Source organism: Xyrauchen texanus, chromosome 37 (assembly GCF_025860055.1).
Source record: "Xyrauchen texanus isolate HMW12.3.18 chromosome 37, RBS_HiC_50CHRs, whole genome shotgun sequence".
Lineage (NCBI taxonomy): Eukaryota > Metazoa > Chordata > Actinopteri > Cypriniformes > Catostomidae > Xyrauchen > Xyrauchen texanus.
In genome coordinates this window covers 22,006,644-22,032,121 of record NC_068312.1, presented here as the reverse complement: position 1 = coordinate 22,032,121, position 25,478 = coordinate 22,006,644, and the positions used below count along the sequence as shown (strand labels likewise).

General features: G+C 41.4%; 1 protein-coding gene across 3 annotated transcripts in view; it reads right to left on the bottom strand.

The window, feature by feature from the left end:
• Positions 1-25,478, bottom strand: part of LOC127631339 (chemokine-like protein TAFA-2) — a 172,137-nt gene that overhangs the window by 59,060 nt on the left and 87,599 nt on the right. Inside the window, exon 1 of one of the 3 annotated variants that reach the window (XM_052109443.1) lies at positions 11,993-12,073. The exons of the other annotated variants lie outside the window; for them this stretch is intronic. Coding sequence (XP_051965403.1) covers positions 11,993-12,015 — 23 coding nt within the window. The 5' untranslated portion in view covers positions 12,016-12,073. Of the gene's footprint in view, positions 1-11,992; positions 12,074-25,478 lie in introns of those variants that run through there. 3 annotated transcript variants of the gene reach the window in all.

Here is a 25,478-nt window from a genome sequence, read left to right as displayed (position 1 = left end):
TTTGACGTTGATGTCCTAAGCCTTCAAAATCTCGCAGGGAGTGTCCATCTTTACAAAGCTGGATTTACGCAATGATTATCACCTTGTCCGGATTAGGGAGGGGTATGAGTGGAAGATGGATTTTAACACCCACAGGGGCACTTCAAATATTTGGTTATGCCTTTCTGACTGGTCAACGCCCCAGCCGTCTTCCAGGAGCTAGTGAATGACAGGCGCAGGGACATGGTTGACCATATTGTGTATGTCTATTTGGTGATATTCTGATCTTCTCCCAAAATATCCAGGACCATGGATATTTGGACCATGGATCATTGTCCCGATGCACGTCGGGCAGGTACTTCAGCAACTGCTAGAGAATCAGCTGTGCTCTTTTCATTCACAGTCGTTTCCTTTCCTGGGTTTCATCGTTTTGTCCAAGGGAGCGTGCATGGACTCTGCCAAGGTCAGAGCTGTCTCCAATTGGCCAACCCCGTATTCTCATAAGGCTTTTTAGAGGTTTCTGGGGTTCACTAATTTCTATCATAGGTTTATTCGTAATAACAGCCTACTCGCCACGTTTCTGACTGATCTCACTTCCACCCTCACTGACTTTTGTTGGTCCCTGTGGGCCAAGGCTGCATTTTCTAAATTAAGGAGAGGTTTTATAATGTTTATAAAGTTTTTCGTGGAGGTGGATGCATCAGAGTTTGGTGTCAGAGCGGTCCTGTTGCAGCGCTCTTCCTTGGATGGAAGGATGCATCTGTGTGCTTTTTTTCACACCACTTAACACTAGAAGAACGGAACAACAATGTCGGTAACAGAGAATTTCTGGCTATCCAGCTGGCTTGGGTTATTGGCATCATTGGTTAGAGGGTTACCTTTTGTGGTCTGGACTGATTATAAGAGTACATTCGTAGCACTTAACTAAACATCTTAACTCTAGACAGGCTTGCTGGGAACTATATTTCACAAATTCAACTTTGTTCTTTCGTAGCCCGGGCTCTAAGAACATCAAGCCCAATTCATTGTCTCGATGTTTCGAAATCAAGACCTCTACCATCCCACCGGACACCATTCTACCCGCCACATGGGTTGTGGGCATGGTATCCTGGGATGTGGAGGCTATAGTCCACGCTGCGCTATGAAACACAGTGTCTTCCGCTACGCGTCCAGTGAATCGATTGTCTGTTCTGTGTTCAGTTAGGATGTACGTCCTATAGTGTGGCCACTCATCCAATGTCACTTGTCATCCAGAGGCAGCTTGCACCCAGACGCTCATTAGACAGCATTTTTGGTGGCCACTGATAGTGTAGGATGTACATCGGAACTTAGACGTCCCATTTGCATGACTAATAAGACCTCTAGTAATCCCCCGGCTGGGCACCTCCAACCATTGACAGTACCTACGAGACCCTGGTTGCATATAGCCATGGACTTCATTACTGGTCTCCCCCTTTCCCATGGCAACAGTCGTTTTGACTGTTGTGGACTGGTTCTAGAAGGCAGCTCATTTCATTACCCTCCCCAAATTACCCAAAGCGAGGGAGACTGCAGTGGCAGTCATTAACCACTGCATCTGCATTCATGGCCTCCTATTCGATGTGGTTTCTGACAGAGGCCCCAATTTGTGACATGTTTTTGGGCAAAATTCTGCTGACAGCTGGTGGCTACTGTGAGTTTGTCCTCTGGGTTCCACCCCCAGACAAATGGGCAAGTGGAGCGGGTGAATCAGGAACTTGAGAAAACCCTGCACTGTGTGGCCTCCCGTAATCCATCTTCTTGGAGAGATAATTTAGTCTGGGTCGAGTATGCCCTCAACTCCTTGCAGTCATCATCTATGGGGTTATTACCCTTCCAGTGTAGCCTCGGTTACCACATACACCTGTTCAATGAAATCGACATTCATCGACACGTCGACAACCGACATTCAGTTTCCAATCCTTTCATGCCTTTATGCAAAGGTGCTGGTGCACCTGGAAAGCAGCCAGAGAACCCTCATATGGAGTGGCGCTCGTGTTAAGAGGTCGGCAGACTGGCACTGTTCTAAGCTCCCAGTTTACATACCATTTCCCATCACCAAGGTAATTCGTCTGGTGGCGGTCTGTCTCAAAGGACCTCTTTACCTCAAACCCATCCCGTTTTTCATGTTTCATGCTCAAACCGGTTTTATGTTCCAATTTATATCCCACCACACCTGTCCCGCTTCCTCCATGTCTAGTTGGGGGTTCTGCAGTGTATACAATCAAGAGATCAAGAGGCGCAGGGGCAGAGGGTTCCTTTACCGGGTTGACTGGGAGGGTTATGGACCTGAGGAGAGACTGATTGCACCACTAATTAGCGTGCTAGCACAAGTTGTCTCTCCACTAATTTACTGCCCATTTAAGCCTGTCATTGAGTCATGTTCTTTGCCAGATTGTTTTTTGGTGTTGAAGTAACTCACCTCACTTTCTCTGCCTAGTTAGTCCTGTCTCGTGTATATGTTTTGGTTGTCCATCTCTGCCCACGTGTCGGGAGTGTGGTTGCCTTCCAGTTGCTGTATGCCTGATCCCTGTCAAAAAGCTACACTTTGATGCTGTGTTGATTTAGCGCTTTGGGAACAATTTTAGGTGTGACCAGCTGTGAATATGTGTGCAACACATCAATGAAATTGACCAGAATTTATAGCCTCTGCATGTCACACCATTGGATGCACCTGTAGCAGGGCTATAAATAGATGCGTCATAGGTGCATCATCAGATATTTTGTCTTCAGATCATTCTGTGTGGGTTGTGCTTATTGACTGTCAGAACTTTCAACTTTCCTCTATTAGGAGTTAGAATTATTAGGCAGTTTGCAGAAACCTTTCTCTTTCTCTTTTCTTTAAAAAAATAAAAGAAGAAAAAGAATGACTGATAAACAAAGCAAGCAGTGTGTGTTCCCATGTTTACGCTCTATGGCAGAAACGGACAAACACCAGTTTTGTTTTGTGTGTTTGGGGGAAGAGCATGCTGCTCTTGCGTTGGGGCAGGACGGGTATAAGCATTCCAATCTGTTTACAGTCAAAATGCTTCACACTTGTCTCGCTTACTTCCAAGAGCCAGCACCCACTGTTTCATTATGGGGCTCTCGCATAGATCTGGCTGAGGAGCGAGAGACGGGTCCGTCCCTATCGCTCGCTCCCTCCCCAGATCCAGCTGATCCTTCTCGTAAGCCTGAAGCGCGCTTCGGCTCCTCTTCGGTTCATGAGGGGGACGCTGAACCTCTGAACATTCCACGCACAATAATAAAGCGGCTGAGGAATTACTCGAGGTGGTTACTCGGGCTGTGGCCAGACTACAGACCAAACAAACAAGAGACCTCCAAACGCTCCAAACTAGAAGACATATTTCTGTCTGGTGGCCAAAAAAAAAAGGGGGAAGGGAACGCTATATCAGTCCCTTCCTTTTTTGATGACCTCCATGACAAGCTCTCTCATTCATGGAGGAAACCTTATACTTCCCATGTCTTCGTGTCTTATACATCGACATATTCGACTATCGTGGGTGCCAAGGCACGGGGGTATTCAGTGATGCCGCCAATAAAAGAGACACTTGCGGGTTTTCTCTCACCTGACTCGGCATCATAACTAAAGAGACCCATTCTCCCCACAAAGCCATGCAGGATCACCTACAAGCTTGTGGGGAAGGCTTATCAGGCAGCAGGTCAGGCTGGTGCTGCCCTGCACACTATGGCAGTGTTACCAGGCTGATCTGTTGAAGGACCTGAGTGCAGGCACCACGGTCGACGAAGAGGCTATCTCTGAGCTTCGTCGAGCCACAGATCTGTCTCTCCATGTGACCAAGCAGACAACCCGTGCAATTGGCCGGTCTATGTCGGCTTTAGTCAGCATGGAGAGACACTTATGTCTCAACCTGTTGGGCATCAGAGACAAGGACAAAGTTTTCCTTCTCGATGCCCCGGTTTCGGCTTCTGGCTTAATTGGTGATGCTATGAATGTAGTTATCACCAGGTTCCAGGAGGCGAAAAGTCACAAGGAAGCCTTCGGGCAATTCCTTCCTCGCCGCACTCAGGGGGAGGGGCCGTCGGCCACCCAGCCCCGCACCAGTCCTTCTAAAAGGGAGGCTCAGAAACAAAGCATGGCAAGTCGTGCTCCCCCTCATAAAGACTGGGGACTGGCTCGTCGCACTCAGAAGCCCCCAAAGCAAGACCTCAGGGCAGTCATTTCTAAGAGGAAAAAACCCTGACGGTCGGGACGGGGTGCGTGTATCATCCACTTCGACCCTCCTGATACCCCCATGAAACTGCTCCATTCCCACAGCATCTGGTGTTTCGGAAGTTAGCGGTTTCCAGCGAAATGTTGGGTGTACCGTTGCTTCCTGCCTTAGTCCAGGACACGGAACACTCGACATCTCCTCAACAGGAAGTGTCAAAATTAATAGGCATCTCAGAGAACCTGGCAGCTTGCAAACTTCTGCCAGGTATTTCTATGTGGGCTCTAAGAACAGTAGAAAGAGGCTACAGAATTAAATTCTCTTGCCATCCTCCGCGCTTCAATGGCGTGGTTTCCACTACCGTAAAACCGGAGCAAGCATTTTTTCTGTGGAAAGAACAGCAAAATCTTTTGGTCAAAGGGCCATATAACATGTTCCCCTTCCTGAGAAAGAGTCAGGTTATTACAGCAGATACTTCCTGGTTCCCAAGAAGGATGGGGGGTTGCGTCCGATCTTAGATCTTCAAGGCTTGAATCGCTCAGTCAGGATGTTCAAGTTCAATATGCTAACTATCAAGACGGTTGTTTCCCAAATCCAACATCACGATTGGTTGGTCACAATCGATCTCATGGACGCATATTTTCATATAGAAATTCTGCCACAACACAGGAAGTTCCTGAGATTCGCTTTTGGGGGCGAAGCCTTCCAATATCTGGTTCTTCCATTAGGCCTAGCCCTATCACCCCGCACATTCACGAAATGTATGGATGCAGCACCGGCTCCTTTGCGACTCCGGGGCATCCGCATTCTGAATTACATTGACTGTGCTAGACTGGCTGATACTGGAGTGGTGGTGGTGTAGTGGTCTAAGCACATAACTGGTAATCAGAAGGACACTGTGGTCGAACCCCACAGCCAACACCATTGTGTCCTTGAGCAAGGCACTTAACTCCAGGTTGCTCCAGGGGGATTGTCCCTGTAATAAGTGCACTGTAAGTCGCTTTGGATAAACTGCCAAATGCATAAATGTAAATTTAAATGTAGCACAGTCTCAAGAACTGGCAGTTCAGCACAGGGATATCGTCTTAGCTCATCTGGTTTCTCGTCAGAAAGAGTGTTCTCTCTCCCACTCAGGGAATTACCTATCTGGGCATGGAATTTCTGGGTATGGAATTTGATCATGATGCGGGCACAATTGTCTCCCTCTAGAATCGTGTCCATTCAGAACACCCTGAGCAAAGTCAGGCTAAGCCAAGGTTGCACTGTTCGTCAGTATCAACAAATACTAGGTCTCATGGCATCTGCGCCCTTGCTGATCCCTTTGGGCCTTCTGCATATGAGACCGTTTCAATTGTGGCTCAAATCCAGGGGATTTCATCCAAGGGCCAGTCCCCTAAGGCTAATAAGGGTTACGCGCCGCACGCTTCGTACCCTTTCTATGTGGTTCAGAGCCCGGTTCCTTACTTTGGGTACAGATGCCTCCCTGACGGTCGTCCAGCTCAAGGGGAATGGGAGGGTCATCAGCTTGATTGGCACATCAACTGCCTCGATTTAATGGCTGTATTTCTGGGCCTGAAATACTTCCTCCAGCATTTGAGAGGCTGCCATATCCAGGTGCGGGTGGACAACACAGCAGCAGTCTCTAACATAAATCATCAACAAGGTCTGCGTTTACGCCAGCTGAACACTCTGGCATGTCAGATTCTCCTTTGGGCCCAGGGCAAGCTCCTGTTAGTCAGGGCAGTTTATATCCCTGGATGCCTGAATGTGGGAGCAGATTTGCTGTCCAGACAGAGAATACAGAAGGGGGAGTGGAAACTCCACCACGAGGTAGTGGAACAAATCTGGATGAGATTTTACAGGGCAGAAATGGACCTCTTTGCCTCTCAACAGACTGCGCAATGTCCCCTCTACTTCTCTCTGAGTAACCCAGCCCTCCTGGGTCTGGAGGCGATGGCGTATACATGGCCCAGAATGCGCCTGTATGCGTTTCCCCCGGTTTCTCTGCTCCCGGGAGTCTTGGCCAGAGTTCGCCAGCAAGGGTCTTGCATCTTACTGATAACGCCGCATTGGCCGAACAGGGTATGGTTCTCGGAGATAATGTCTCTCCTCGACGGCTTGCCTTGGACGATTCCGGACAGGAGGGACCTTCTGTCTTAGGCGCAGGGGACAATATTTCATCCCCGGCCCGAGCTGTGGAACCTTCATGTTTGGTTCTGAAGGGTACCAACTGAGGGACACTGGGCTTTCACCTGAAGGACCAGGATCCCTTCATGGGACTTAGCAATAGTCCTTGAGGGACTATACATTCGGTCACTCTCGAAGCCTTCTGCTCCGCGCCGTTTACAACGCCGGAGCAGGAAAGACTTCACAGACTTTGACCAGTCCTTAACCCTTCAGACTTATGTCCACCGCACTAGCCAGTGGCATAAGTCAGAGCAACTATTCGTTTGCCATGGGGGCTGCAACAGGGGGGCGGCTGCCACCAAGCAGACTATGTCGCTTTGGGTGAGGGACGCAATTGCCCTGGCCTACAAGGCACGTGGTCAAGCTTCACCAGTAGGTATCAGGGCTCACTCTACCAGAGGGGTCACATCCTCTAAAGCCTTGGCTAGAGGTGTCCCTCTGCAGCATGTTTCTGAAGCGGCAGGCTGGTCCTCTCTGCACACATTCATAAGATTGTATAGTTTGGATGTTCATGCCACTCCGGACTCTTATGTTCTTGAGTCAACATCACAAGCTCATGTCTGAGACCTCTCGCACTCTTTTGAGCACAACTACACAACCGTAAGGGCATCATATCCACAGCATCCATAACATCCATAGTGCGGCGGCGTGGGTATTCTCATTCCCAAAGCGCTAAATCAATGCAGCATCAAAGTGTAGCTTTTTGACAGGGAACGTCTCGGGCTACTTAACTGTAACCCCTGTTCCCTGATAAAAGCGGAACGAGATGCTGCGCTTCACTGCCACACTGGGATACCCCAGGACTGCTCTTCAGACAAAATACCTGACGATGCACCTGTGACGCATCTATTTATAGCCCTGCAACAGGTGCATCCAATTGATGTCACCAGCAGAGGCTATAAATTCTGGTCAAGTTCATTGACGTGTTTCACACAAATTCACAGCTGGTCACACCTAAGGTTGTTCCCAAAGTGCTAAATCAGCGCAGCATCTCGTTCCGCTTTAATCAGTCAACAGGGGTTATAGTTAAGTAATCTGAGACGTTTCCTTCATCCATGCTCTTCAATGGAGGATTCCTCTTGAATCTGCTCCTGACTACCACAATGATTACACTCGCCTTTGAAAACACTTTTCATGAAAGATTCCTTCTGGATCTGCTCACTGCGTGGTCAGCGTCGACAAACACACCCATCACCTTCTACTGCTTTCTACTGCACTTCACCTGGATCTGCTGAAGTAATAATTTATTGTTAATATATCTTTTGAACAGTTCCTCTGTTCTTGGGTCTCTTTGTCTTGCCTTTGTGACAGTTAACAAAGTAAACGTACATATGTGTGTTGAGCTGAGTTGATTTGAGTATGACTTTGTTTGCTCTGGATGCTCTGAGGGCTAAACTTTCGCTGTGTGTTCATTAGTTCTTTAGGAGCTCTTAGTAAACACTGCCAAACACCCACTGGCTAGCATCATCAACACGTCTCTGCATTAATACATGTCAGGGTTAATTACTAGCAAATCTCCAGCAAGATTTTAATTGCTAGCAATTCAAAATTGACAGGAGTCTTCAAAAGCTGTAAAAGTTTCTAGATGTCTCTTTAACTTACAGGTATTTACTTTTTTTTTGTTCTCTGCTAACAATGGCCTGCAGCTATACTGCTACAGTGTTGGAAATACAAATGTAATGTTTTTTTATACTAAAAAAGGTACACTGAAACTGACATTGATTATAAGAGAAAAAAAACAGCAAGGAGAGAGAGAGAGAGAGAGAGAGAGAGAGAGAGAGAGAGAGAGAGAGAGAGAAATAATATTTATATAATGGTTGGATTTGCATTGTATCAACTGATTAAGCAAAAACATTTTACTTAATCATAATGTTGCATTGTGAGATCAAGGGACAGTATTTCAGAGGTACAGTAGGGGGGCAGTTTGTCAGAGATGAAAGCACAGTCTTTGAGTGTTTAAGGTTGTATTGAGATATAGATTTGTTTTTCAGAGTTAGAATGTCAGTATTTGAGTGTTACAATGTTCTATTGTGAGACAGAATTATATTTCAAAGGTAAAAGGGCACACATTTAAAGGTATGATGGCGATATTTGAAGTGTAAGAGAGTAAACGGCATGAAACCTATGCTCACTGTGAGTTTTTTTTTTTAACCCAGTTAGTGTTACCCAGTACAGAATCTTTATCTTAAACATTGAGTGAGAGAGAGAGAGAGAAAGAGAGAGGCAGGCATCTCTGTTCCATTCATATAATTAGTCCCACTGGAATCTTTGCAGATGGTGACATCATCACACACACTGACATTTCTGTTTCATTTTCTCCCCAAGAACAGAAAATTTCCACACCAAACCTCTCTCTCTCTCTCTCTGGTGCATGCTGGGAAGTGGGGAGTTATTGCATGGTAGTGTGAATTTAGTGTTGGTGAGAGGTCAATTTAAAAATTGGTTCTCATATCTTTTCTTTTTTCTTATTTAATTACACATTTTGATATCTAAATTTAAAACACATTTTTGTGATTGTTTTGTAGTTTTTTTCTAAGCTCGTTTCAAATTGTGTGCTCTGGAGAAATGCGTTGTTTTGAATGTGGCTCAAACTGTTGTGTCCTTTTAGAAATGAAGAGTGTGAAGCTGGCCCGAGTAATACTTCGGGTGAGAGAACAGGGAATATAGTGACAGAGGGAACTATTAGTGGTGAAGCTGAATTGTTAAATAACGAGGATAGTTTGAATTCTCAACAAGAAGGTGGTGTCACTGATGCTCAATTTTCTAATAGTAAGAATAAGAATGAAAACAGTTCTGACAGTGTTCAAATGCACAAACGTGTAGAGACTCTAAATAGTATGTCTGTTGTAATGGATGAAAGAGTTCTTAGTGAACAGGTGTTGGAGCAAAGTGAAGCTGAGGAGGAGATAAGGGTAGTAGGCCAGATGAACATTGAAAGTAGTGAAGCAGCAGATTCCAAGGCTGAAAGTGGGGACGTTTTTCCTTCGCCAAAGATAGTGCTGGAATCTGATAAAGGAATGGGCAATGAGGATGGTGATGATGATGAGAGTGTTCAATCTGATTTATCGGACATATATGATTTCTCGCAAATTACCTGTGAGCAAGTATATTCATTGGAAGAAAAGAATATACTTTCTTCTTTCTTTCTAACTTAGTCTTCTTATGGAGAGTATAAGATTGGGTTCCTTAAATATCAATGGGGGAAGAGACAGGAGCAAGTGAGCAATGGTTGCTGAAATCATACATTTAAAAAATATAAACTTTACTTTTTACAAGAAACTCATAGAGATTATAAAAATGAGGTAGAATGGTATAGATGGTGGGAGAGGAAGTGTTTTATACTTGCTATCCTTTTTTCAAAGAAAATTGATTTGACAATTTTGTTAACCATGGAATTAGAAAAAGGAAGAGTTTTAATAGTTAAAGCAGAAATTAATGGGTCTGTATTTTTATATATTAACGTCTATGCTCCTAATAAAGGGCCAGATTGTTTAGAACCTTTTAGAAAACTGCAAAATACATTAAGGCAACAAAATGATGATTTTTGTGTGATAATGGGTGGAGGCTGGAATTGTACTACTAATTTCTTATTAGATAGGAATGGAGAAGAGTCAAGTAATGCACTTCTTAATTTAACTAAAGAGTTTGAATTAATGGATGTGTGGAGGGATAGTAATCAGATGATTAAACAGTACACATGGATTAAGATGTAGTAAGAAAGAAAATAATAGAATCATGAATGCAAATATATTTCCGAATGGTTTTTCTGATCATCACATTGTTACTATTGATTTTAATATTTTGAAAGTACCACATACAAGTTATTTTTGGCATTTAAATGCTAAATTGTTGTAGGATAACTCATTCTGTGAGAAATTTTGTTATTTTTGGGAAATGTGGAAATTGAATAAGAATAATTTCGAAAATTTGACTCAGTGGTGGGAGGCAGGGAAGACACAGATCAGGCTATTTCCTGAACTATCCTACAGGGGTAGAGTCTTGGTCATAAATAAGTTGGCATAGAGTATGCTTTGGCACAGACTAAATGTCCTTGAGCCACCTGATGGACTGATTAAAGATATCCAGAGAAAGTTGGTGGATTTCTTTTGGTCGGGGCAACACTGGATTCCTAAGCCTGTTTTGTATTTGCAGACTCAAGGAGGACAAGGTCTTGTAGACATCAGAAGTCGGATCAATACTTTTAGTTTACAAGCAGCACAGAGACTGTTGTATGAGGAGGAGACAGAGTGGAGTAATGCAGCATGTGCTTTGCTGAGAAGGACATCAAGTCTTGGTTATGACGAGCAATTGTTTTTAATAAGAATACATGAACTGGACTTGAGCAGTTTGACTCCATTTTATCGTTCCTTACTACAAGTGTGGAATATGACCTTTTCTGTAAATAGAGGATTTGAACAACCACAAGACTGGATTATGGGGGAACCATTGTTTCACAATCCATTGATTCAGACCAAATGTTTGTCTTCAGGAAGTTGAGGAACTGTCTGATTAGAGCTGGATTTACAAAAAAAGAAGATCTCAGAGATGTCAAAGGTTGGAAAACAGTGGAATCACTTCAGAAGGAAACAGGAATAAACTCTTTACGACTCATGTCTCAGGTGCTGAAGGAAGTGCATGCAGCTTTGCCAGGAGACTGCAGAGAGGCGTTAGAACAAGTGCAAGAGAGGGGGAAAGACTATACATTTCCATTGGTATCTGTGTCAGCAGCGGCACAGGAGGAGTACCAAGAAGAAGGCGACACAATTTTGACTTTTAAAACACCAGAATTGGGAAGGTTTCATGAGATTTGCAAAAAAAGCGTTATATTCTGTGTGTCAAAATGTCTCATTGGTGTGTTTTAAAGAAAGTCAAGGTTTGGAGGTGGTCAGAAATATTTGGGCCAGACTTCAGAGGATGCTGGAGATCTTTGTACAAGCCTCCTATAGAGAAACTTTTATTTATTCAATGTGAGAGATTAAGAAGCCTTTTTGTTTTTTAAGAAAGTTGGGTTGAAGGTTTTGGTGAAAATGTTTCTTACAAAAGTTGTATTAGTGGTTCGAAATATAACTTCCAGGAAGGAAGGAAATTGTTTTTATTAAACTATTTGTTGGGATCAGCAAAGATAGCAATATGGAAAACCAGAAAGAATAAAATATTAGGTACTGGATCTGTCTTAGATTTTGCAACTATTTGGGCTGTGGGAAATGTTTTGGAGTTGGAGATGAAGAAGTGCTAATTTTAAATGTTTAAAGTAGAGAGGTTTTTATATGTTTAATTGTTTGTATCTTGTTATATTAGGGTTCTGTTTTAGAGAGTAATTTTGATTAATTATTTGTGACATAATAAAGTTTTGTTAAACCTCTCTCTCTCTCTCTCTCTCTCTCTCTCTCATTCAGTATTTCAAACCATGCACTATTCGCTCTGTGCTTACTCAGCTGGTCAAGACTGAATCAATCATGCCATGCTGGAGAGCTCACATCATTTCATGTAACATTTAAAGTTCAAAGACAGGAGTCTAGCTACAAAACTACACCAAAAATAACAAATAAACACACACTCACACACATCTTCATACAAGTTTTACCTTGTACACCTCATTATGACAGACAGACTTAAAAGCATCAAAGAATATTCACCCATCACCCAAAGCCCCTTTCATCTTCCCTTCCTGTTTGTTGTCAGACAGGATTTCCAGTCGTGTAACAAATACTGCAGGCTGGTAGCTTTGTTGCTTTGTGCTCAGTAAAATGTATGTTTGTTGTTCCTTTGTTCTCTCTCTCCAACACTCATTAACCCCCTCAAGGAACAATCTGCATATTTGCACACAAAGCTGAATAAGAACGTCACAAGATCTTAATGCCTCAGCACTCATAAGAATAGTTTTATATCAGTGATCTTTAGTCAATAAACAATGTGCAGATGTTGGGAAAGGCCTAGCATACAGTAATCCATGTTGACATGCCAAGACATCCTGATGCATTAAAGAAGAATTAGTTAGAAGTGACCTGCCTGGTTAGCATATTAGGGCTGAACAAAAAGGTTTGGGAACACTATTTTAATGGTCTGCAATAATCAACTAGTTGAACGAATAAGACATTTATTAATAATTATCTGAATGTAAAATAAGGCTATCTTAGTCACAATTTACAGTTTATTGTCAGTAAATTATTGAATACCTTATTTTTATGTAGAAAGTAGTGCACTATTTCAGAGATCAAATGTCAACATTACTAAACAATATTAAGCCAGCAATTAAAGGGATAGTTCACCCAAAAATGAAAATTCTCTCATTGTGTAGTCACCTCATTACTCACTCGTGCCATCTCAGATGTGTATTACTTTCTTTTGTCTGCAGAACACAGAACACATGATTAAATCCATGTCTTTTGAAGCAGTATGATAGATGTGGGTGAGAAACAGATCCATATTTAAGTACTTTTTTTACAGTAAATATTCTCCATTTATCTGCCCCAATCAGTAGGTGGCTGAATGTGAAAGCGAAAGTAACTTTCACACCAGAATATGAAAATGAAAGATTTACAGTAAAAAAAGACTTAAATATTGATCTGTTTCTCAGCCACACCTATCAAATCACTTCAGAAAATATAGATTTAACCTCTGGAGTTGTAGGGATTACTTTTATGCAGCCTTTATGACCTCTTTGGACCTTCTGAATTCTGGACACCATTCACATGCATTGTGAGGATCAACAGAGCTGAAATGTTCTTCTAAAGATATTTGTTTGTGCTCTGCTGATGGAAGAAAGTATTAGACATCTGGGATGGCATCGGGTTGAGTAAATGATGAGAGAATTTAAATTTTTGGGAGCACTATCCCTTTAAGGCTACTTATTACTGGCCTTTCAAATCTGTTACTAATAAATCATTATTTATTTATTTTGGCATATATTGGTTTCAGTTACAATAAAACTTTTGTAACTTTTTTTTAGTTTACTGAAAATATTGTAAACACCTAATAAATCTAAAAACAAAAATATTAGCAAAATAATTTACATTTCTTTAATTTAGGATTTATTCATTTAAATGAAATTAGCAGTTCTAGCGGGAAGACACGCAAGCTTGAGTGAAGTTTAAGATGCCATTTATTTGATAAATGTAAAACAGAAAGCAATGTCTCTCTCTTTGGCGTAGGCCCCATCCGGCGATCCGAGGGAGTTGTGCCCGGAACAATTATATCCTGCCGGAGATAGGAGGCAGGGGCGAGGAGCCTACCCCCAAAAAGAGAGAAAGTAGTATACTACCCCCAAAAGAGATGATCCTGTTTGGTACGAACCAGGTCCTGTGTTAGGCGTTCATTCTGGAGAAGAAAAAATAGAGATTTGAGCATCAGAATTGACATGAAACATGAAATCTCTGGTATAGTTGTGTGAAGCCTTTGCAATGGGAAAGGAGTTTTTTCTCCTTTTTTCTCCTCGAGTTTGATTACGTGCCTGTGCATTTCCTCTTTGTCCTCGAGTGTGATTTTGGGCACTCCGTCAAGAGCCCCTGGTTGAGCAGAATCTTTGCTTTAGGCCATTATTGCTGTGCAGTGTCTGTGTTGAAAGAAACAACATTTGATATGAAAACCCTCTGGCGAGGGAAAAGTTGTTTGAGGCATCTTTGCCAAAGGGGACACGTGTGTAGAGCCATACGATAATGGCGACGTTGCGTGCAGTCCCTTCGTTGAAAGAAAACAACATTGATATGAAAACCCTCCGGCGAGGGAAAGTTGTTTGAGGTAGCTTTGCCGAAAGGTGAGCAACATGCGTAAAGCCATACGATTATGGCGACGTTGCGTGCAATCCCTTTGTTGAAAGATATCTCGTTATGGTGCAAGCTTTCCGGCGAGGGCAGCTGGCTTGTGCAATACCTATGCGAAGGAACTGTGCTTGAGATTATGGAAGCCCGGCAAGGGGGAGGGGGCATAGTTATGCACTATCCTTGCGAACGGTGGGCTTGCTTGAATGGAATCATTGTGTAAGGATGAGCTGGGGAAGAGCCACCAACCACCACCAGATATGCATGAGAACTTATGGCTGATGGGGAGTTGAGCTTGTTTGATGATTTGGGTCAAGTTGACTATTTCAGGTATGATTGGGGAGAGCAGTGGCCGAGCATCATCATTGTAGATTCCAGTATACCTCGAAGGATGCCCATCGAGCTGGTCTGTGGAACTCCTGCGAAGCGAGGGAGGGGGTCAGAGACTATGTTGAAAAACCTGGGAATGTGTCTGGCTGGGATGATGAAGTTACAGGAAATGCTCTGCCATGTCAGACGTCTCATAGGGGACATGATGGTTCGAGGAGGGCCTGCCTTTATTGATTGTAGTGACGACTGTGGAATTTTCACATGACTACGATGCGTTTGAGTTTCTGGAGGGGACCCATATGACGCTGGCTGTGATGATGGGTGTGGAATAAGAAAGGCCTATTTTAAACTTCTTTTGTAGATGTAGCTTGCTGTGTCATCGCGGAACGAGGCTGCAGTGGTTCTGGGAATGTATTTCCTATTTCTGAACTCAAACATATATTTTACCCAATATAGGGTAAAGAACCATTTCATTGGAGGGTAGAGGGGAAGGTTGTTTGCTGGACCGAATGATGAAGTGCTGTATGAATGGCGAGGAAGGATTTTAAGCGTGGGTCTCGGTGTCATTTCTTTCTTCCCTCCACTGAGCCGCATCGAGACTGGGATTGTAGATCGAGAACATTTGTTAAATACATTCAACTATGAAATATCTAGCAATGGGATTACTTGCGAAGAGAGCGTCTGGAGCATAGGAAGCTATATTGAAGAAAGTATAATTCTGGCCATTCCCATGTGAACCATGGTCCTAGACGGCAACCCCTGAATCCTATGGAGGGAGCCATGTCCGAGAATAGGGGCGTGTCGTCCGGAGATTCTCGGCAGCCATCATCGATTGGTGAGTAGGAGAGGCTGTCTATGGAATGAGCTAGTGTGAGGAGGCGGGAAACGAAGGAGTGGCCTTGAGGAATGATAAGCATGGCAAAATTGAGGTGGCCTGATAGGGCTGGAGATTGCGTTAGGAGACCCAATCTGACCAGAGAACGACGTGTAAATAGACCTGGGGGGAAGCTTGCATGGTTAGAGAATAGTGTGTGATGTCTAGAAATAGTAGAAACGTGCTCGTTGTGGGTTTTTTTTTTCTTTCTTCTCTCTCTCTCTCTCTCTCTCTCTCTCTCTCTCTCCTCCCTCTTATTCCTCGAGCTGGACCAAATATGGTGAGAAGAATAATGTCTCAGCTTCATGAGAGTTTTGTTGTTGGCAGTAAAAGGAACATAAGAGTCTTCATGTACTCCCGGCATAGAGCCCTGAAGATGCAGTGGACAGTTGAGTTTTTGAGGGAAGTGTGCCCCAAAACATACAAAAATGTGTGTATGTTTCTGCTTTGTGAATGTGTGATATTATGAATCGGGATATTTGAGAATGTGATTCTCAAACATGGATCAGTTCCAACTGTTCATGTCCCACCTTTACGACCTGAAGATGCAGTATCGCACTTTATATTTTGTGAATATTTGCAAATCTCCTTCCGAATGTGCTTGATAGCTGATTAGATGTTGATAGCTGATTAGACGTTGATTACGTTTAATATAATTGCATTCTGATATATACATGCATGTATATGTAATTAATGTTAACAGATTATACGTCTTTTCGAAGGTCTAAGTGTTCGACGTTGGTATCCGATCTCTGTTGCATGATAGTAATCCTCCAAAAAACAGCAATTTGTTTATTTGTGCCGGAAGTGCGAATGAAAACATGCGATATCAAAATGGGACTTCATACCTTATTATGAAATCGTGATCGCCAGATGAATCCAGTTCAGCCTGCTTGGGTCAATTGTCCGTGACAGAGTTCATTCTATGACGTCCAGTAGCACTTTTGTACATAATTATAAATCTTGATATGTTCTCCATTGTTTACATGAGATCTCGCCTGGAAGAATTACACTTCATCGTCGTTCTTCGACAGACTATGCAATCTGAGCAGCATTCCTGTTGTAAAACTGTATATTATCTTATATATTGAAGTCTTCTAACTTGTGTAGTGTAGTTTTCTAGCTTTAAAAATAACAACATACATTCATTCTGAAACTTGGGAAATAAAGCCCAAAGTGTCTTTCAAAAGATACTGCAACTGTGTCCATACTCCAGGGGGGCCAGTGAATACAGCCATTTAAGTTGGGTATGTCATTTGCATGGTTTGTGCTCCAAAAAATTGGGGGGGGCACCCATCAATGGATTTAACTGTGATGTCATGCTCCCTCGGAATGCTCACTTCATGGACTCGGTCTTCCTAGTGAGTAGGGCATAGGGATGATGAATTGAAAAGCACCCATTACGTGATTTGGGCGAAGACGACCGGCAAAACGGGGGTAACTTTCTGAATGAAGTAATGAGAGCCCGTACGATAAGCATTGACTGTACTTGATGATATGCCTGAATAATTATCTTAATTCCCTGATGGGGAACGCTCGGGCATGCAGACGGTAAATGACAAGTGAATGAACCTTGACCGAGCTGCCCTCACGAGATTACACGATTGCCAGCCATTACAATTAGAGTGAATGCGCTGTTGACGTGAAATACTGGCTTTTGATATTGATGCAGATGCGTTATGATGAACAGGCAGCATTGCAACTTTGTAATGAATAGGTAGCATGGCAATGGAAGGCCTAGACCCATGACTAAATCTGAGTGCATTTGATGGATATGATAATGACTTAGCTTATTTCTGATGGAAGCCAGCTGCTGCCGGAGCCGATGATCTTGCCGAATTCGCGTGGAGCGCGCTCCTTCTGCGCCGGGTCATGCAATCCGATTGAGAAAGATCGCCTAAATTAATGAGATATGGGTGAAGATCTGGGTTTGCTGGTTGTTTACTTCCCATGGGTTTGATGTTGGCAGAAGTTGAGATGAAGTGACGACGTCGTTGGAAAGGCAAGGCGGGCTTCCAGAGATGTTCTTTGCACTGATTCTCCTGTGGCCTGGAGAGGTTGAAACGTGTATATTTGCTTGTGTTTAGCACACTGAAACAGCAATGTGATAGATTGTGAGCAGATTATAAAGCAATGGCTTACATGCGAATGGCTAGGAATTATCCAGCTAATGATGTGATGATGTACGGCTGCTAGTCTTCCCACTAGAACTACACTGCACTTCCATTACTTTAACACATTTCATTGGCAATTTTGTAAAACAAATACTAATAATGATTATAGTTCAATAAACTTCAATAAACTTATAGTTCAATAAAATACCACCTAATAAGTGCAAAACAACTTGAGTAGGTAAAAATGTCCCTTAAAACAGGGGGCCAGGGGTCTTTGCAATGCAAAGCAAACTAATATGTTGATTAAATAGGTAAAACTTTAACTTTAGAATGTTATTAAAGTTGCTTTTAATAGAAGATTTAGTAATGTATTACTAACAGCTTTGCAAAGCTAACACCAAGCAGCCTTTCTTACTGTCTTAATATTGTTTAGGAAACTTGACTTATGATGGATCTCTAAAATATGGATTGGGAAGGCTATACATTCATCTAACACACTTTTGCTGACAAAAAATGGCAAACATTTCTGTTTTATTTATTTATTATTATTATTTATTTGTGTCTACCCATTCTGATACTTTTAAGACAAATCATTCTTGCAATTTTTACAAAGATTTTTTCTGTTAACCATCTTATACAGTATATTATATCAGCAGAGTTTAACCACAAATTAAATAATACATAAAAAATCCATATGGTTACATTCACATGGCATGTTAGCCTGTTACCATTCACTTTCCTTGTATGGAAAAAGATGCAAGGAAAGTAAATGGTGACTGAGACTAACACATTACCAAACATCTCCAAGTCATTCAAGTTGAGTAAATGATTCTCCACTTTGGGTGAACTATCCTTTTATGAGGCTCCTGGGTCTTTATCTATATGTATGTGCCTGAAATCGGTATAATTCTTGCACTAAAACGCAATGTCTCGGATGTAGGTTGAAAAGATTAGTGTATCGGTTTACTTAAATGGCCACAAATCACGTCCAACACACTGATATCAGCTTCCAGTTCAATAGAATGAGAATTCCAGACATGGTGATAGTGGGGGTGGAGGATGTATTTTTTACACAGGGATATTTTTGCTCTTCGGATAGGTGTTCATGGCCAGTGTGGTGTGGGCTGACAGGCAGTAGCATTTTTGAAGTTTTGGGGCCTTAAGCAAAACCAATCTTTAGGGCCCCTGCCTCCACTACACACCATCAACCCCCAATAAATCTACCTACCACATTACCATAGGTATACCGTAATTTCTGGACTATTGAGCGCACCTGAATATAAGCCGCACCCACTGATTTTTAAATATAATATTATTTTGAACATAAATAAGCCGCACCTGTCTATAAGCCGCAGGTGCCTACCGGTACATTGAAACAAATGAACTTTACTCAGGCTTTAACGAAACAGGGTGTGGCAGCAGGGGCGTGGTCAAGCGCCCGTCCGGGAGAGAAAAGCGGTAAGGGCGCTTACACCTGAGCTAAATTATGTCTAACACCGGTGTCTAATTTCAGTAAGCATGGGGAGAGCGGCATAAAAAGGCAGCAGCCACAGAGCTGAGAGAGTGACACACGTCAGTCTAGTGTTGGCGCATAGAAGAATTGAGAAACTTTATAAAATTGATTGTAAACATTGCTGTGGCCATTAAAAGCCTTACCTGGAACGTCAAGTGCCCTGCTGAAAACTGTCACACTGGTGCCCGTGTGACAGTTTTCCCAAGAAGGACACGTGAAGCAGGGCACTTGAAATTAGACACCGGTGTTAGACATAATTTAGCGAAGGTGTAAGCGCCCTTACAGCTTTTCTCTCCCGGATGGGCGCTTGACCACGCCCCCGCTGCCACACACGGCTTGTAATAAAACATTTGCAGTAAACAGTAGCCTACCAATAAAGTCATTGGTCACTATCTTCCTCGTCCTGTGCACTGAAACCACTGAAGTCATCTCCTTCGGTGTCGGAGTTGAATAGCCTCAGATTTAGTTGTCTTTTTGCACTGAGTCAATTCATCACGCTGCTGTTTCCAACGTCTTATCATCGACTCATTAAGACCAAGCTCCCGTGCAGCAGCCAGATCAATATCCTTCAACTTGAAAGCTGCATCATATGCATTTCTCCATGTCTTTGCCATGGTGAGGGTGACAAAATTACTACTGTAATCAGAATGATGGGAAGTTTGAGCGCACTCGATTTAATCTAAACAGTAAACAAAAAAAGTTGTTTTGACCTTAACCCGTTCGGCAATTTCATTGGTCTAATGAAAGCTTCACACCGCCAAAAAACTGAGCACGTCACAGAATGTTTTTTTTATTTTTTTTTAATAAAATTTGAAAGCGGGAAAAATCCATATATTAGCCGCGTCATTGTATAAGCCGCGAGGTTCAAAGCGTGGGAAAAAACTTGCGGCTTATAGTCCGGAAATTACGGTAGTCTAATTCATATTCCAACATTTATCACAGTGTGTTCCTATACTTTGACAACATTTCATTACAATGTTGCCTCACCTTGAGTGTCACTGTCTGCATGTGGGTGTCTGATTGGGAGATTTAGCTTACAGGAGGGAGAGCTTGTGCTGGACAATGAGCATTCTGGATCGGGTTTGGGGATTTTATTAAAATATGTCACATAAAAGAAATCTGTAAATATATTTACATTTTAAATAATCTACTAATATTTAGGAACAGTATGCAAAATTAATACAAGAATAAAAAAAAATACAAACAGAACAGACTGGGCATTTATTCATTTTAATATCAGAAATATTTTGAATGTGTTGAAACTTGGCAACCAGTGACACTTGATGACACACACAGGAAAGTGTATCTTTTAAATGGGTTTCCTGCTGAAGAATCACTAGAAGCCTACTTTTTTTAACAATATTTTTTCTCTCATAAATGTCAACATCTGAATATCTCAAGGATTGTAGTCTGTCACACAAACACTGATGTCGTTCAATCAATTGCTTTTTTTTATTATTATTCCTACAGTACCCGGAACTACAAATTTTGTCTGTTTCTTTATTTCTTAAAAAAAAAAAGTTTTGGAAGACTTGCATTTTGCTACGCCTCTTTTATAGTGTAATTTCATGTTTCGTGTTTGTTTGTATTTTATCACTGAAGTAGGCTAACAGCTAACTATTTGGCTCAAATTAGCCAGCTGCAACAGGTAAAGAAATCTGAGTGATGAGGGAGGAGTGGGGTTCCTCTAAGCTTACATAGGGGAATTGTGCAAATATAACAACTGTGACTACTATATTGGGAAAAGAAGATGATAGCCTACAAAATTAATACATTTTTATAGCTGTAATCTCTAAGTCATTCGTTTAAGATCAAGAGCATATGTCATTTATATGTCATCAAGAAGGCTACCACCTTTAATTATGCACAGGACAAATGAACGATGTTCACAGCCTCACCGCTGCTTGAGGTCCCCCTTTGATGGGGGCTCCAAGCAAGTACTTGGTTTGCTTGTCCTCTAGCTTTGCCTCTGCTGACAGGACTAGCATAGACAGTGCTGGTGAAAATAATGACCATGAGTTGGCCTTCATTCGCAGTCATGTGGCAGATTCTGTCAGGTAGAGGGCATTTGATGAACATCTGAGCTAGAAAGAGTGCATCAGTCTCTGTGCCAGTGGACCGAACAGGTGGTCAAACTTGGCCAGCAATAACTATGATAGTTTACATCAGCCATTTAATCTCACCCACACACACCTGATCTCAATCACACACTGGCACCAGAAGTGACAATTAAAAATAAGAAAACTTCTGCTAGGACACATACACCAGACCGGAGAGCAGAACTGTAGAAAGAGAGAAGCTTCTGGAAAACAGAATGGAAGACTTCCTTATAAAGTCACACTTCAAGAGATACTCATTATGACTTCATAATGTGAATCATTACAGTTAAAACAAACACTAAAACTTATTTAGAAAAACAAGATAAAATGATTAATAAGATGATCTCAGGCTGGTTCAAGCAAGTCAGGCTTGGCGTAATCTACATTGTCAGGTCGTTTAAGTCAAATCAAACTTGAATTAAACCAGCTATTTTAGATGTTACAACATTAGGCACATGTGTTTTTGGTTACTTGACAAAACATTTACAGTGCAGAGCAAGAAGCAGGCTATCCATTTTTATGAACTAAATTACATAAATATGGTGACTTTATTGCCTCATTTATGCCACTGAGGCATTATATAAAGTGAGAGATAGGCCATTAAAAGCCATGCAATTTTTGTGAATTCTATATAATTGTTAACTAGTGATTGAGGGAATATCACTTTTAGTATACTGGAAGTCAAGCAACAGTGTTGTCTGAGACCAAAAGTCAAAAACCATATCCAAACCACAACACAGAGTAATGAGACCCAGATCAAGGCTGTGTTTCTCAAGATGTCTCAAGTCCAAGACCACAAGATCAAGACTCAAACTCTGACTCCTTCTGGATAAGTTTGTAGTCTTTTCAGCATTAAAAAATAAAATCCTTGGAATATTAAGCTTGATTTAGTCTGTCCATATTTATATGTATCTACTGTATAGCATCACTACTGGTAAAGAAGTTGTGTAGGTAATAAAAACGTGTAGGTAATAAAAAACACACCTATATATTGTGACATACGTGACATATCCACAGTTCTGCCCGCTCACGCTGAGCAATTGAATTCCTGTTAACTGCCATGCCACGGCCTTGAAGGATGTAGACACAGTATGCAACTATCGTAGCTCACCTAGCAGAACGCAGGAGAGGCTATGACCTCAAATGTGTATTCATAAGCACATGCGTGCACACATAAACACACATGCACACACATTAGTTTGCAGCTTTCTGTTAGTTTGTAACTAACTCAAAGCTCTCTTTCGGTGTGTGAGGGTGTGTGAGCCTGTCACTGATGCAGCACAGCTCAGTGCTGATATTCTCAGACCCAGTGTGAGGAGTTTTACACAAATGAAGACTCTGTGCAGGATAAAAAAGTGTAAAATGAGATCAAAGTGAAGCAGCATGGTGCATCATCATCTTTTAGGATTTACACGGAGAGAAAAATCCCTCCAACACTTTGAACCAAAGTAGCTCAAGCAGGATTGGTTCCAGGACACGTTTGGGAATTTAAGAAATATATCTGAAATGCAAATAACACAGCAAACTGAGGAGAGAGGTGGGGAGAGACCACCGACATCAGGTTTACTAAGAAACCCCTCTGCGTGCCCCAAACAGGTTCTAATCCACTTTAAATACACTCTGTTCAAAATGAGTCCAATGGATTCAAATAGGATTGACCAAGTGCTACTTTGAACTCTGTCTGTGTCTTGGTCCAAGTCAAACTGCCTCCTAGAGGATTTCTCTGGCTGTAATGATGAAATAGCTTCAGAATAACTCACACTCTGTTCACATCTTCATCTTTATCTCGCTCTTTCTTTTTCTGTTACATTTCTGAGTGTCACACTTACCATTAGAACTTTCTAATAGGACATTTGTCTTCTTAATATTATTTTTCTTTGGAGAAAAAATATATTTCAATATTATTTTAATGATATTTGTCACAAAAATCTGTCAGTTTCAAAAGCCAAAATCTCAGATCACACTCTAAACATTATCACACCACTCAATGCACATAGTAAAAACCAAATAGCCCAAAAGAGCAACATTGTAAACTTTAGATTAAATATGCACTATTGGTTTGTCATACTGAGGCCCCACCAAAATCACATGGGCCGTAATAACTCTGCCGGTGCTGCTTAAGTTAAGGAGCTGAACTCAAAAGCTGTGGATCAAGAACAATACCTAAAATGGAGGTTTTTCAAGAAGCACAAAGCAACAACACGGGTCTCTCTGTAGTTTAAAAAGTTAATGAGAGACTGTGTGGGGCTAGGTGCACGCGTTCTGAATCATTTATGCAAGAACAGCTCAGTGTCTGTTTCTGGTGAGGGAAAAAAATACTCTGTGTGCAGTTATGAATTATTGACAAAAGAGAGGATCATCCCAATGGAAGAGCATTCCAACTCTCATTAGAGAAGAGAAGAGAAGAGAAGAGAAGAGAAGAGAAGAGAAGAGAAGAGAAGAGAAGAGAAGAGAAGAGAAGAGAAGAGAAATGTTCATTAGTGCAAACAAACATTATTAAACATTAGCAATAATTAAAAAAAATCTTGGTTTTGATAAAAACATTTACTGCGGTCTAACTCTAATCATGCATCACTAGGTCAGTTTTCAGTATATTCACTGATGAAGAAAGGCAGGCTAAATGACAACAATAAAGGTCCTAGCACACTCACAGCAAAATGCTTCTTCTTTTGTCGCTAAGAGCAAAAAAGAAGTTCGAAACAGCTGAGCAACTGCATCGTGTTTGAAAACATTCAGACACCCATCAATTAATATGACATTGAAATCTTTTATCAATTCACGCCTTATTCCTTGGGTAGAATTCACACAATACCAGTAAAAGAAGCTGGATTAACTACTCAATGATTATTTAAAGTAATATATATGCCATAGATAATGTGTTATTTGTAATGTTTTTGCATTTGTGGTGCTAATGTGCTACTGCTCTAAAATGCTAATACAGGACCATATGTGCTGATTACACTCTGTTATTGTAATTTATGGTGACACTTATACTACTGCAAAGATAGGTGTAAAAAAGAGGGTTAATGGGTAGAATACAGTCAAAAGAATTTGGGCAGATGTCAGAATGGCTCTCAGCTGCAGATTTGTAGACAAATTAAACAAAAAAAAATGAATGATGTGTTCTTGAAAATTGTATATACATTAATGATCATACAGATGTAGGTACATTTGCACTCACCGCTTGCAAAAAAAATGTACCCAACAGTGTGTTCATGTTTACTGATCTTAAAGGAATTTTCCGGCTCCAATTCAAGTTAAACTCAATTGACAGCATTTTTGGCATAATGATAATTTCCACCAAATATTATTTCATCTTGTCTGTCGTTTTCTTCAAGAAAAGTGCAATGGAAGTGAATTGTCCAATTTAGGCAGAACTGTGAAGCTTATAATTTTTTAAAAGCACTTACATTAATTCTTCTCTTAAACCGCATATATAATTTGAGCTGTAAAGTTGTTTTAATCATCATTTTTACAATCATTTTAGGGTTTTAGGGTTTGTTGACATTACATGGTCATGGGAACAAAGTTGTAAAATTGGCTATACCGTTACACAGAAAAATGTAGTGATTTTATCACACTAAAATGGTGTTAACATGTATATTGTTCATGTCTTGTGGATATACTTTTTAAACAGTGAGTATCTTAATGATAGTGCCTCACTGTAACCAAAATCTTTGCTTTTTTTAATTAAAAAGAGGGCCAAGTCAAAATAATCATTCCATAATATTCCACAAATGCTCTCAATTGATCTTAGCTTGTATTGAACCCAGAATATTGCTATAACCTACTGAACAGGCATTGAAAAAGAGGTGGAGCTCTATTTCACACCTACCGTTGATGTGGACTAATGGCAGTAAGAAGGTTTTTAGCAGCTGGTGAGTAGTTGTTCTGAAAGCTTGCCCTGGCGAACTGTTATGAACCACCAAAATTATTTTTGGCCAGATTTTGTTTTAAATGACATTACACCCGTTCATTCTTCAATTTCAAAGGAAGTATGCAGGGAACTTATATCTCACCTCCACTGAATCTCACACACTGAAAGTAAAAACAAGTAAGATCACAAGAGTGATGTAAAACAGTTTTAACCATCTGTTTTTAAAGTAATTTCTCTCTCTCTCTAACCCACATACAGAAACACTCTCTATAATCAACCTCAGGAGGATTTCATGCGCCAGTTTAGAAGTATGCATTTCAGTCTCCTCCTTAATAAGCCCTGCATCAGCACTAAAACACTCTGATGGTGCCAAAAAAGCAAAGTAAGTCTGTGAAATTGAATGAGTATTTACATCTGTGACACAGTAAATAAAATCAGCAAAGAAAAACCCAGTTCATCCCAGGGTCCCCACACCTTTTAACTCCTACATTTCCATAACTTTTCCAGCCTTTTGTGAATACTGGATAATGATTATTTTATAGAGATTTCTTGGGTGGA